The sequence below is a fragment of the Podarcis gaigeae genome (assembly GCF_964106915.1).
Source record: "Podarcis gaigeae genome assembly, chromosome: 17".
In the NCBI taxonomy this organism is placed as follows: domain Eukaryota; kingdom Metazoa; phylum Chordata; class Lepidosauria; order Squamata; family Lacertidae; genus Podarcis; species Podarcis gaigeae.
The window spans coordinates 35,743,582-35,757,555 of NC_139694.1; the positions used below are offsets into that span (position 1 = coordinate 35,743,582).

Sequence of the window (13,974 nt, forward strand, 5' to 3'; positions counted from 1 at the left end):
TTTCAGCCTTTTAGTATGATAGGGCCGGGCAGACAGGTTTGGCAGGACATTTTTCTCTCTCCAGGCATCATATATCACGAAAAGATAGATGTCATAATGAGACAGGAGGGCACTGAAATATACTTTACTTTGGAGTACATCATCATCAGCGTCGTCATCATTTTATTCGTATGCCGCCTTTCCACAGTTAAAACAACGTTCAAGGCAGCTTACAATATGAAAAGATACATAATTACAATAGCAAAGTAGTTATTAAAAAAAGAAAACACATTAAAAACTACATAATGTGATCAGAATTTTAAGGTCTTAGATATATATTAAATGTTCATAAATGTATCAACCAAGCAAGTGCATAGATCAGCACAGGAAGACCGACCTGAAACCATTTTTGATTCCCAAACTGATCAAATGTTTCCTCTGCAAGGAGGGAGGGGGTCAGGGAGCCTTCCCATTGTCTCAGGAATTGAGTAATCAGCATTTTAATGGGTGACAGACTGATAACCTGGCAGTGCAACAGATCAATAAAGATCAGGCTTACTAGCTGCTTTGCTTCTCAATATTCTCTGGTCCATACAATACCATAAAGAAGGCTGATCGCCAAAGAATTGATGCTTTTGAATTATGGTGCTGGAGGAGACTCTTGAGAGTTCCATGGACGGCAAGAAGATCAAACCTCTCCATTCTTCAGGAAATCAGCCCTGAGTGCTCACTGGAAGGACAGATTGTGAAGCTGAGGCTCCAGTACTTTGGCCACTTCATGAGAAGAGAAGACTCCTTTTAAAAAACCCTGATGTTGGGAAAGATGGAGGGCACAAGGAGAAGGGGACTACAGAGGACGAGATGACTGGATAGTGTTCTCGAAGCCACAAACATGAGTCTGACCAAACTGCGGGAGGCAGTGGAAGACAGGAGTGCCTGACGTGCTCTGGTCCAGGGGGTCACAAAGAGTCGGACACGACTAAACGACTAAACAACAACAACATTCTCTGGTTGACCTCTGTTATTTTCTCCTAACAATAGGGAACCTACGGAAGGACTCTATATGGGCTCTTGGATACCCCATAAGGGAAAAAGGGCAGATTTTGTTTACAACAATAACCACATTGAAAACTACAGTACTAATCCTTCTGCAGATTCTGCCCAAGGCCAGATCAGCCACCAGGCGACATTCCATCAATTGAGCAAGTTAATTTGTTGACATTGTTTATCTTGCATTTGGTAATTTGAAACGCTTCAACACTTTCTAGCCTCCGCCCACAAATGTTTCCAGCCGGAATACGCAAGGGAGACTCCCTCTGAAAGAGGCAGAGGCAGAATAAGACAACGCCGCCTTCCAGGAGTGGGGGAGATCTCCGCGCAACGAGCCAGGCTCCCCTTCCCCTCCGTTTCCACGGAAACAGCCGCCGCCCTCTGACCCCGGCGGTCACGTGGCGCCTGTCATGGCGGCCTCCTGGGCCGCGAAGGGCGGCGCTGGCGTCTCCCGGTGCCCGGGGCGCCGTCGGGTCCTGGCGGCGGCGGCCGGCCGGCTCCTGCCCCGGGGCTTCCGCACTGCAGGTGGGCGAGGAGAGAGCGGGGCTTCTTTCTCCCCAGGGGTCAGGGAAAGACTGCGGGGAGGCTGGTTGCTCTTTCTTCCCTCCCCTCCCCCTTCCCTGTAAACTGCCGTGAGTCCCTGTAGGGGAAAAGGCGGTGTGTCAATAAATGTACAACAACAACAACAGCACCACAACTTGGTCACGAAGCGAGGGGCGCCTCGGGATTCATCGGCGGTGTTTTTGTTCCAGCGGGATCCCTCTCTCCCTGTTGTGTAGCCAACGGCTCAGATTGTTCTTCGTCAGAAGTTCGATTTGGCGACCCAAACAAACTTGCTCCGAATTGGAGGAATTAGGAGGATCACTCCTTCCTGCTATGCAGCCTTCCCCCAACCTGGTGCCCTCCAGAAGTTTGGGGGCTCTAGTCCATGCTTTAGTGTTACACATGAGATGCCTTGTTGCTTTAAGCTATATAATAAATAATAATAAATTTTTATTTATACCCCGCCCTCCCTGGCCAGGGCTGGGCTCAGGGCAGCTAACACCAACATATGTACCCTGCCTTGAGATTCAATAGTAAAAGGCAAGGCTCTAAATGCATATAAATATATAAAATGCTGTGTGTTTTCCCCCCCAGTGACCGTTCAAGCAGAAGAGGAGAACTCTGCCGCAGAAGTGTGAGTAGCACAAAATGTAGCCCAGTTTAATTTTGGGGAGTGGGTTGAGTTAAACTAATCTTGGATCTTCTTTGGGCGGTTGAGATATTTTGTGCTTTTGACAGCATCATCTCAATGAGAATTTGTGGTTTGAAATATTGCTTGTTAATTGTAAGTGCGTACATAGTTGGTTAGGCTAGGTGGTTGCAAGAGTCCTAGCAGCCTAATTTCTGCAGTGGTGTGTCCAGGGGGCAGCTTCACAAATACTTGTGCGTGTTAACCAGAAATACGGGAAGCAAAATACACTAGGTACAATTGTTTGCTTAGTTCACAGTGCAACTCTTACTGGGGTGGTGGCTCATCCTATGCTGGTCTTGCAGTTACCACTTGTTACTTGTATCATGCATTGGCAGCACCATGGGGTGGGGGTGGGGCTGCTTTAGGTGCATCTGGACTGCATACCAGATGTGCATCTGTCTCCCTTCACAGCTGCTATGTTGATACACACCAGTTCTAAACTTCGAACACTTAAAACTCAATTGGCTAGAGGAGCTTTTTGCTCTGTTGAGTCTTCAGCACTTCCTGTTTGTTTCTTTTTAACATTACTAGGGACTGGCTTACCAATTCTGCCTACCTGCTGCATCTCACACCCCCTTTGCCAACCTCCTTCTGCATCTTGCCCAACCCTGCCCCCATCCACCCCCTCAAAGTCCCCAATCGCCATGCTCCCCACATTGCTTTCTCTCCTTCGCCCGCTGCTGGTGGTGGTGGTGAAGAGGGGAATGAAGAGGAGAAAGTCGTTGTCCCACCACCACTGACAGAATGCAGGCTTCCTTCTACTGGCAATGTATCACAGCAGCAGGGGAAGAACAAAAGGGAGAAAGACTTTCCCCTCCTATTTCTGCCAGCTGTGGGGCTACCCACTCCTTCCTCCAGCCTACTCAGGTCCTAGGCTTTCCTTGTCCTGTTGGGCATGCATGCACCCTTGTATTTTTATTTTTATTTTATTTATACCCCACCCATCTGGCTGGGTTGCCCCAGCCACTCTGGGCGGCTTCCAACACAAATCATCATCATCACCATCAAACATTAATAGTAACAATCAGATCCTATATAAAAAGTCACAATAACAATGTCAGCATGACAGCAATGAGTGCAAATAAAGGGATGAGAATATTTGGAATTCCAAACCTATGTCAGCTGTTAGATGTTGCTTGGTAATCTGTGCCTTTATGCAGAAACACAGGAGACTTTCAACCATGCTTATACCTGACAATTATGGGAGGGTCATTGATTGAAGATGTGCCTATGCTTTTTATCCTGCCTCAGAGTGAATGTGGTGTTTATAGACCGGTCTGGGCAAAGGATCCCAGTGCAAGGGAGAATTGGGGATGATGTGCTGCGCTTGGCTCAGAAACATGGCATTGAGCTAGAAGGTAGGTCTTAAGTGCCCTGCTCTATCCGGCTATGTAGCAGTCCAGTCTAGCATCCTCTTTCCAATAGTGGCTAGCTGGATGCCATTGGGGAGTCCAAATATAACCTCTCCTGCATGCTTTGTTATCTGATATGTACTGTCTCTGCACATGGAGGTAGTATGTAGCCATTTTGGCTAATGGTATGCACAATAATGTGCAAGTATGCTTTTTTGGTAGTGCCCCAGCACTGTAAAATCCCTTCCTATTGACTTGCAACTCATCCCATCTGTTTGGGCAAGTTCAGTTGAGATTGTAAATAACTTGGGTGTTACAGAGCAGCTTCTTAATTATTCTGTGTGCTTGCCAATGTGGCTATTGTATAATGACTTGTTCCTGTCTGTTGCTTTATGAGGGCAAAGCTCTAAAATACTTAGCCAATGTTACTTGTTTCACTTTGTGTGGCAATGGGTGCTTTTTCAAGTAACCTGGTCACAGTATCAAGTTCTAGTATTATAATGGAAGGAGTAAAACTCAACCCTTCCTCCACATTGTTCATCAATGTATAAATATTACACTCTCCCTCCCCGCTGTCTCTCTCCTTGTTGTATGGGGGAGGGGACTACTGTATTTTTCGCTCTATAAGACGCACCCGGCCATAAGACACACCTAGTTTTTAGAGGGGGGAAACAAGAAACAAGAAAGCAACACAAAGCCTCTTGAGCAAAGAGGCAGGAGCGCTCCCGCTGCGCTCAAGAGGCTTTGCATGGCTATCCCTGAAGCCAGGAGAGCAAGAGGGATCGCTGCAAACCGATCCCTCTTGCTCTTCTGGCTTCAGTGATAGCTGCGCAGCCTGCATTCGCTCCATGAGACACACACATATTTCCCCTTACTTTTTAGGAGGGGAAAAGTGCATCTTATAGAGCAAAAAATACAGTAAGTCCCAACAGCTCTGGTATTTCCTCATATCAAAGGTGCCACAACTCCTTGATCATTTTGGTTGCCCTTTTCTAGTTGTATGATACACTTTTTGAGAGGCCAGGTGATTGGAATAGTGCACAGCCTGCAGAGTGCCTTCTCTTGACTTGGCAGCAAAATCTCTCTCATTGTCTATGCCTCTTACCTGCACAGGTGCCTGTGAAGCTTCCCTAGCCTGTTCCACTTGTCATGTCTATGTGAGCCATGATGTTGTAGACAAGCTCCCCCAGCCTGATGAACGGTAAGGACCACCTTACGACCATAGAATTGTAGAGTTGGAAAAGACCCTGAGGGTCATCTAGTCCAAACTCCTGCAATGCAGGAATCTTTTGCCCAATGTGGAGCTCAAACCCATGACCTCAAGATTAAGAGCCCCATGCTTTACCAACTGAGCCATCCCTTGACACTCTCCTTGTAGCAGAAATGGCCTTTCTTAGCTCCCTGCTGATGGCATTCCACAACTTCCTCAGCAATGGCTGGGAGGGCCCTGCTGTCCAAGCCTGAAGAAACTGACAGGTTTCTGGTGCAAAAAAAGGAGGCAGTGCCCCAGCGACAGAGAGAGACCTCTAGTGGGGTAGGAGAGCTGAACATAATGCCAAAAAATTTCACATCAGGCAAACAATGCACCCCTTGGGTTTCAGATGGTACCTGGATAGAAGAGTCTAAAAAGCCTGGGACACAAATTTTCATGGCCCTCTAGTGACTATGGTGGCTCATTTACAAGAAGTAATGAAAGGAAGACCTTTCATTGCCTACAGACAGCCACCCAATCTTAAACAACTCCTCACCCACAATAATACAACAACCAGACTTAACATGAACACTGGTACCAGAGCCTGCAATAAACCTAGAGGCCAACTTTGCTGCCACATACACCCGGACAACACCATTACTGGCCCCAACAACATCAAACATACCATCTCAGGACTATTTAATTGCTCATCTTCTAACATTGTGTATGCCATCAAATGCCAACAGTGCCCTTCAGCTCTCTATATTGGACAAACAGGCCAAACCCTACGCCAAAGGATAAATGGACATAAATCTGATATCAGGAATCACAAGACAGAGAAACCAGTAGGAGAACACTTCAGTCCCCCAGGACATTCTAAACAAGATCTTAAAGTAGCTGTCATATTACAAAATAATTTCAGAAATAGACTGGAAAGAGAAGTTGCTGAATTGCAACTTATTATCAAACTTAAAACCATGGAGAGACCTGGTCTGAATTGGATTCTTATCTCATTATACATGATATAGCTATTTTTAGCCATCTCACCCCTTGCTTTTTCCTGTAAGACCAATTGCAGTCGTTAACAGATTACCACACCTATCAGCCAATCAGCCATTCCCACCACCCTTCCGAGTAATACCCCTCCCCACCCTCTCACTATATCTAAGTGTCTGGTGACTTCTGTTTCAGTGTATCTGAAGAAGTGTGCATGCACATGAAAGTTCATACCAACAACAAACTTAGTTGGTCTCTAAGGTGCTACTGGAAGGAATTTTTTCATTTTGCTTCGACTACAGCAGACCAACATGGCTACCTACCTGTAACAAGAAGTAATGTAGTTAGTGTTTACCTTTGGAAGTGTATACTTGATTCTGACCAAACTAAGCCCCCTAGAGCACAATATATACATCAGGATGTATATTGATCAGAGGGGGAGAATGGGGATCGTTTCTTCTGCCAAGTTGCACTGCTTGCACTGACGTGAACATTCCCCACAGTTCAGTGTTGAATTTCATCTAGTGACTTGATTCTTGTTTATTGTTTAAAATGTGTTCAGATGAACTATAATGTGGACTTGCTTGGTATTTTAGCACTGGTCATACCAACTCTTCTTAATCTTCTTATCCACCTTGGGGGTTATGGGCTGGAAGTCACTCTTCTTGTCTTCTCGTAGGGAGGAAGATATGTTAGACATGGCACCACTGCTTCAGGAGAACTCTCGCCTTGGCTGCCAGATTATCCTCGACAAAGAATTGGAAGGAGCAGAGTTCACCCTCCCCAAGATCACTAGGAACTTTTATGTGGACGGCCACGTCCCCAAACCCCACTGAGTGCCATGGAGCCAAAGGCTGGACCAATCTCCAAAGTGAGCCTGATCTCTTAAGCAGCCATCAGAGAGCAAGACAGCGATGCGGTCAAAGCACGCATGATGCTTTAAAAAATAAAATTGTGTTCTATGAACAAAAGACTGAGGCAAAGAAAAGAAATGTGTATCTTCCAGAGAGCATTCTGAGTAAGGCCAGAGCTTTCTGCCTCTCTGAGCCTCTCAAGGTATTGCTTAACTGCATTCACGGCTTGAGAAGGATGTTGGGAGATGTACCTCCCCTAACCTAGAAGCACTTTCCCAAGTCCTGTGGGAAATGTTTCAAGGGGAGAAGAGGCTCCTGCACATTAGAACCACTATTTTAAGGTGGGCACAGCAAGTACTGGCTTCATAGAAGGAAAGTGAGGGATGAGGGGAGTGTTCTTTCTCTCTGTTTCTTCCGTTGTGTTCTTTCTCTGTTTCTGTGTTTTCTCTTGCTGCACAAGCAAGTGCATTAATTTTCATCGGGGACTTCTTGTCTCTCACCTGCGATTTGACCGCTGAGAAGATCGGTCGGCAACATCATTCATAGCACCAAATAAGCTGAGAGGAGGAAGGCACTCGCCCCACACCTCTGGTTTTTATCAGTAAAAAAATAAAAGCAGCCTCTTACTGTTGTTCTTGCATTTGTGTACAAATTGCATTGGGACATTCAGTTTACATTATACTTTTATTATATGCAGAGTTGTGTTTGATTGGAATACCATACAAGCAAGAACAATCCATCTACTCTTCAATAATATCGTCACATTAAAATTCATTGAAATAACCCCTCCCTCTTCTATTCCAACTTAACCCTAATGGCTAGGTCTCCCAATGCTTTCAAAAAATGTACAAGTCTGCATATTGGCAAGTCGTTTGGGGAGGAAGGAAAATAATTCCATTATAGTGCAAGTGGTGATACACCATCCGAAACAGTTCCTTCTATACACTTAACCTGACTGAAGTTGATAGTACCATTAGTAGTGGACACTGAATGGGAAAGGAGATAGCATTAAAGGTTATGCTGAGCTTAAGCTACTGTTGAAATGATCAGAAGATTAAATCCAGAGGTGAACATCTGTACATGAGTGGTGGATTTCACTCAAAATGTTTTCTGTGGTGCGCTCATTTAAAAGTGCTGTTTATATAAAATTATTGCTACTGTCAGATAACAAGGGCTCCAGTCCTGTGCACACTCACTTGGGAGTAAGCCTAACTGAACAGAGTGGGACATACAGCCGAGTTAAGCAGTGCAGCCCTCTTGGCTAGGGTCAATAGTTTTAAAAACTTGCTGCACAATTCACACACCATTTCTTGCCTGCCTGGTACTGCCTGAAGATGGCTATTTCATCCTACTGCATAGCAATCCTGATTGCAAATATGTCTTTAAACTTTTGACAAAACTAGAAACTGACCGGCAGAAACACACAAATGCTGCAGAATTAAGTACAGTGGTACCTCGGGTTACAGACGCTTCAGGTTACAGACTCCGCTAACCCAGAAATATTACCTCGGGTTAAGAACTTTGCTTCAGGATGAGAACAGAAATTGTGCTCCGGAGGTGCGGCAGCAGCAGGAGGCCCCATTAGCTAAAGTGGTGCTTCAGGTTAACAACAGTTTCAGGTTAAGAATGGACCTCCGGAACGAATTAAGTACTTAACCCGAGGTACCACTGTATTTGGAAGCAGATACTTTCAATATGGTACACAATATAGTTGGACCAGTGCATCTGTATGCCCAGACATTTACACAGGGAGCCCCCCAGGTAATCAATAAGTTGAATTTGGCAGTTCCTGCTTCTCTTTGCCTAAACTGCAGTGATAGGGAGGTGCTGTGCATAAGTTATTGAACTGCAGCAGCCATCACATGGGACTTGGTAGTCCAACAATATCTGGATGATCACAGGTAGTAGTTATATTATTAATATTTGTTAATTGCTTTGCTCAAGGAAGTGACTCAAAGCGACTTATAGACACAGCCCTGGCCTTTTGTTGTCCAGGAGAAACATCTGATAAGGCAGGCATAGGCAAACTCGGCCCTCCAGATGTTTTGGACTACAATTCCCATCATCCCTGACCACTGGTCTTGTTAGCTAGGGATCATGGGAGTTGTAGGCCAAAAACATCTGGAGGGACGAGTTGGCCTATTCCTGTGATAAGGGAAGAGAAGTGCACAAAAATAACTTTTAAAAGATTGAGAACATCCCCAGGGAGTGCAGCACGTATAATCTGCCTCCACCAGTGCGGGATGTCTTAAACAAGAGTCCAGGTTGGTGAATAAATTCTCCATGCAGGGAGCCAAGTTGATAAGAACTGGGGTAAGTGTTTCCCAAAGCCAAACATCTGAGCAGAATCCAAAGTGTGGTGGGTTTTGTGGTGGGTGGGAGAGGATTTCTGATGGGGAAAGAGATTTGCTATGATGTGTTTATGAGGAGGGTTCTGTCCATTTATAATGGAAACATTTCCCTATCCATTCACTGTTCCCAGGCTTGCAGTGCAGAGGACCTGTGGTTCTCCAGATGTTGGGACTCCAACTCTCAGGCATTATGGGAGTTGTAGTCCATCAGCAAGATCTGAAGGGCTACAGGTTTCACCTCCCCGACATAGGGATTTTCATAATTCAAGCTCAAGCATTATTTAACTCTGGAGGCACGAATACAGCATCAGAGGGTGGCTCCTTTGGGGTTCATTCATCCTTACAGCTTTGCTCTGCAACAAGGCTGCTAGGAGCACAGGGCAAATGGGGCATTTGCCCATAATGGGGCAGCTTGTCATCAAACTTGACAAGCAGATGGCTCAGCTAATACAATACAGACGAAGCATAGGAAGACTAATTGCTTGACAAAAGTCTAGAACACCAGAACTGGTTTTTACAGTATTTTATTCAAGTTGGCACCCCTGCCAGCATTTTGCATCTAGCTCTGGTTGGTGGACCTCAGGGTTCAAGAACATAGATCCCACTAGTCTAGACCTGTACACTGGGGACTGTCATTTTATCCTCACAGGAAGTCTGAAAAGTAGGTTCAGCTGAGAAAGATTTGTGGCTAAGTATGGTGGCGCTGTGGGTTAAAGCCTCAGCGCCTAGGACTTGCCGATCGAAAGGTCGGCGGTTCGAATCCCTGCAGCGGGGTGCGCTCCCGCTGCTCGGTCCCAGCGCCTGCCAACCTAGCAGTTCGAAAGCACCTCCGGGTGCAAGTAGATAAATAGGGACCGCTTACCAGCGGGAAGGTAAACGGCGTTTCCGTGTGCGGCTCTGGCTCGCCAGAGCAGCGATGTCACGCTGGCCACGTGACCCGGAAGTGTCTCCGGACAGCGCTGGCCCCTGGCCTCTTGAGTGAGATGGGCGCACAACCCCAGAGTCTGTCAAGACTGGCCCATACGGGCAGGGGTACCTTTACCTTTACCTTTTATGGTTTTGACCCTGCAATGATCACATCCAAACCCACCACTCAAGTCCAAAGGTGGACAGAAGGTAGATTGGACTGAAGGGTAGATTGCTGGGTGATTTGTAGCATAGCATCAACTTTGAATATATTTAACAACAACAGCAACAACAAAAATATTGCCATAAGTTAGGCTGTTGGAATATTTGATCTGTAGTAATTCAGATATAGATTTGTAACAGGGTGGTGTAGTGAAAACCTGCTCAAATCTCAGCCACTAAATTCAACTGGGAAATCTTGGAGTAGTTGCTCTCTCGCATCCGAACCTACCTCACAGGGATGTTGCTAGGATAAACTTAGGACCGTGGAACTATGCATGCCACATAGGGCTCCTTGGCAGGGAATGCATGCATGCATGAAATGCAATGAAACTTATACACGCAGGTGAGTCCTGTGTATGACTTGTGAGGCATCCCCAAACTTGGCGCTCCAAATGTTTTGGGACTACAATTCTCATCATCCCTGACCACTGGTCCTGTTAGCTAGGGATGATGGGAGTTGTAGTCCCAAAACATCTGGAGGGCCATAGATCATTGCCCCAACCCTAGATTTGATGGGCATTGCTATTCAAATGGTGTGCATGCACTCACCATGTCATGTGATCGATTAAGTGGGGCAGGGCTCACCTGAGGCCCCCCCCTCCAGTATTTTATTCAAGTTGGCACCCCGGCCAACATTTTACATCTAGCTCTGGTTGGTGGACCTCAGGGTTCAAGAACATAGATCCCACTAGTCTAGACCTGTCCATGTCTACAAACTAGACCACCCCTACCAACCAGGAAGTTCCTAGAACAGTTGGTCTGCAAGTACGTTGAAAAGGATGCTGTGATTACTAAGACCCAGCATGGGTTTCTCAAAAACAAGTCATGCCAGACAACTCTCATTTCTTTTTTGACAGTTACAAGCTTGGTGGATCAGAAGAATGCTGTGGACATAGTGTATCTTGATTTCAGGTTTTGTCCTGGGCCAGCTGTTATTTAGAAATATGTTAAACGACTTGCACAAAGGAACTGAAAGGTTGTTCAATTTGTAGATGACACCAGACAGGGATGGATAGCTAATGCCACTGAAGACAAAATCGGGATTCAAGAAGACCTTAACAGATTGGAGAACTAACAAAAAGAATTTCAGCTAGGACAAACATTAGGTTTTTCACTTAGGCAGGAAAAAACAGCTGTACAAATATAAAGTGGGGACCACCTGGCTTGCTAATAGCACATGTGAAAAGGATCTGGGGGTCTTAGAAGACCACAAGCTGAATGTCAACAGTGTGATGCAGAGGCAAAAAAAGAGCAAGTGCTATTTTTGGCTGCATCAACAGATGTCTAGCATCCTGATCAAGGCAGCTAATAGTACTGCTCTGTTGTGCCTTTGTTGGACCCCATCTGGAATACTGTGTCCAATTCTGGGCACGACAATTTAAGAAGGACATTGACAAGCTGGAACATTTGTAGAAGAGCGCAATCAAGATGTTCAAGGGTCTGGATACCAAGTCTTATGAGGAAAAGAGGAGCCAGAGGAGATATGATAGATCTTTAGCTATTTGAAGAAGGCTATCACATGGAACTGTGGGACGTGGGTGACGCTGTGGGTTAAACCACAGAGCCTAGGACTTGCCGATCAGAAGGTCAGCAGTTTGAATCCCCGCAACGGGGTGAGCTCCCGTTGCTCAGTCCCTGCTCCTGCCAACCTAGCAGTTCGAAAGCACATCAAAGTGCAAGTAGATAAATAGGTACTGCTCCGGCGGGAAGGTAAACAGCATTTCCGTGCACTGCTCTGGTTTGCCAGAAGTGGTATAGTTTCCTGCTTGGCAGGGGGTTGGACTTGATGGCCCTTGTGGTCTCTTCCAACTCTATGATTCTATGATTCTATGCTGGCCACATGACCCGGAAGCTGTATGCCGGCTCCCTTGGCCAGTAAAGCAAGATGAGCGCCACAACCCCAGAGTTGGCCACGACTGGACCTAATGGTCAGGGGTCCCTTTACCTTTATCACATGGAACATAAAGCAAGCTTCTTTTATCTTGTTCTGGAGGGTAGGACTCGAACCAACGGCTTCACGTTACAAGAAAGGAGATTCCAACTAATACGGAAAAACTTTCTGACAGTAAGAGCTGTTTGACAGTGGAACAGTCACCCTCAGAGGGTTGTGGACTCTCCTTCCTGGGAGACTTTTAAGCAGAGGCTGGATGACCATCCATCATAGATGCTTTAGGTGAGATTCCTGCATTGCAGAAGGTTGGACTAGATAATCCTTGGGGCTGTGCAGAGAAAGAAGGTTGCTGGCTAGAAAACAGCACCAGAAATGCCTTGGTTCAATTTTCTAGCTTTTGAGAGAGTTTTGCTGAATCAGATCCAACATACATTTCCAATACTGTCCCTGGAAAGCCATATGCAGGTGATGCCCCCAGTAGATACACTGCAGTTGAACATGGAGGCTCTGTTTAGGTATGGCTACTAATAGCCCCATATGGAGCCACCCTCCCACCACATTACCTCATTCTTCTTAAAGGTTTTCTTGCTCAATCACAAACACTGAGGACCCTCAGTTAATGCCTCTGCTGCCTCAGTTTCCCTCTCTGTAAAAGAAGGCATTAAGGTAATTTTAACCTTTGGGGTTTGCTATTCAGGTGCAATGTATGGAAGTGAGAGCTGGACCATAAAGAAGGCTGATCGCCAAAGAATTGATGCTTTTGAATTATGGTGCTGGAGGAGACTCTTGAGAGTCCCATGGACTGCAAGAAGATCAAACCTCTCCATTCTGAAGGAAATCAGCCCTGAGTGCTCACTGGAAGGACAGATTGTGAAGCTGAGGCTCCAAAACTTTGGCCACCTCATGAGAAGAGAAGACTCCCTGGAAAAGACCCTGATGTTGGGAAAGATGGAGGGCACAAGGAGAAGGGGACGACAGAGGATGAGATGGTTGGACAGTGTTCTCGAAGCTACAAACATGAGTTTGACCAAACTGCGGGAGGCAGTGGAAGACAAGAGTGCCTGGCATGCTCTGGTCCATGGAGTCATGAAGAGTCGGACACGACTAAACGACTAAACAACAACAATTCAGGTGCAATGTGCTTTACACCAAAATGTGGTAAGCTAGCCCTGTGGCGTTGCTGTTGGGCCAGTGGCGTAGCGTGGGTTGTCAGCACCTGGGGCAAGGCAAGTAATTTGCGCCCCCTAACCTGTGGATTTGCGCCCCCTAACCCTAAACCCCAGATGTTGCGCCCGGTGCGGCTGGCCCCCCCTGCACCCCCGCACTACGCCACTGTGGTGGGCAGAGACCCTGCTGCTCCTTCTGCTAAGTGGGGCACTGAGCATCTCTGCCTCTCCAAGTCCTACCTTGACAGCATCCCTCCTGCCATGGGAGGGACAAATCATTTGGCACCCTAAACGGGACTCCGGAAGAAGACACTCTTTCTCAGGGATGCTAATCCTGCCTCCAACCTCTCTCCACAAACCTTATCCCGCGACCCGGGCCCTTTTGTAGTCTTCCTAATGGTCCGCCCCTCTCCCCTTATGGCTGCCGGCGCCCCGGGCTTTCAGCTGTATCCAATTAAACGCCCTTCCCGGCCCACTGCAAGCAATATCTGATGGGCTTGGGAGAGCCGCACTTCCCCGCTCCTTCTGGGTCCGCTAAGCATGGAGGGCGAGGTTTTCGTGGACGGGCAGCTCCCGGAATTCTCCGTCCTGCAGGATCTGCTCAGCCCGCCCTGCCTGGAATCCGAGACAAGCAGCAGCCCCGGAGGGCCCAATCCGGCGGGCGCTGAGCCAGAAGCCGCCGCTCCCAGAGGATCCAGGTTAGCTCCTCTTGACACCTGCTCGTGAGAACGGGGCGAATCCAGATCAGTTGCCCCTAAAGGAGGGAGGATCCGAAGCGTCC

The 13,974-nt window shown here is 46.9% G+C and overlaps 1 protein-coding gene across 1 annotated transcript; it reads left to right on the forward strand.

Moving 5' to 3' along the window:
• Nucleotides 1-1,417: 1,417 nt before the first annotated feature.
• FDX2 (ferredoxin 2) lies at nucleotides 1,418-7,297 on the forward strand. Its single transcript, XM_083719978.1, has 5 exons — nucleotides 1,418-1,554; nucleotides 2,167-2,206; nucleotides 3,515-3,621; nucleotides 4,729-4,816; nucleotides 6,483-7,297. Exons 1-5 carry the CDS (start codon nucleotides 1,440-1,442, stop codon nucleotides 6,637-6,639), a joined length of 507 nt encoding a protein of 168 aa, XP_083576104.1. The 5' UTR covers nucleotides 1,418-1,439; the 3' UTR covers nucleotides 6,640-7,297.
• The last annotated feature ends 6,677 nt before the right edge of the window (nucleotides 7,298-13,974 follow it).

Coding starts and splice junctions, on each gene's coding strand:
- FDX2 (XM_083719978.1), top strand. CDS start 1,440: ATGGCGGCCTCCTGGGCCGCGAAGGGCGGCGCTGGCGTCTCCCGGTGC. Junction 2,207..3,514: donor GAGAACTCTGCCGCAGAAGT/GTGAGTAGCACA, acceptor ATCCTGCCTCAG/AGTGAATGTGGTGTTTATAG. Junction 3,622..4,728: donor ACATGGCATTGAGCTAGAAG/GTAGGTCTTAAG, acceptor TTACCTGCACAG/GTGCCTGTGAAGCTTCCCTA.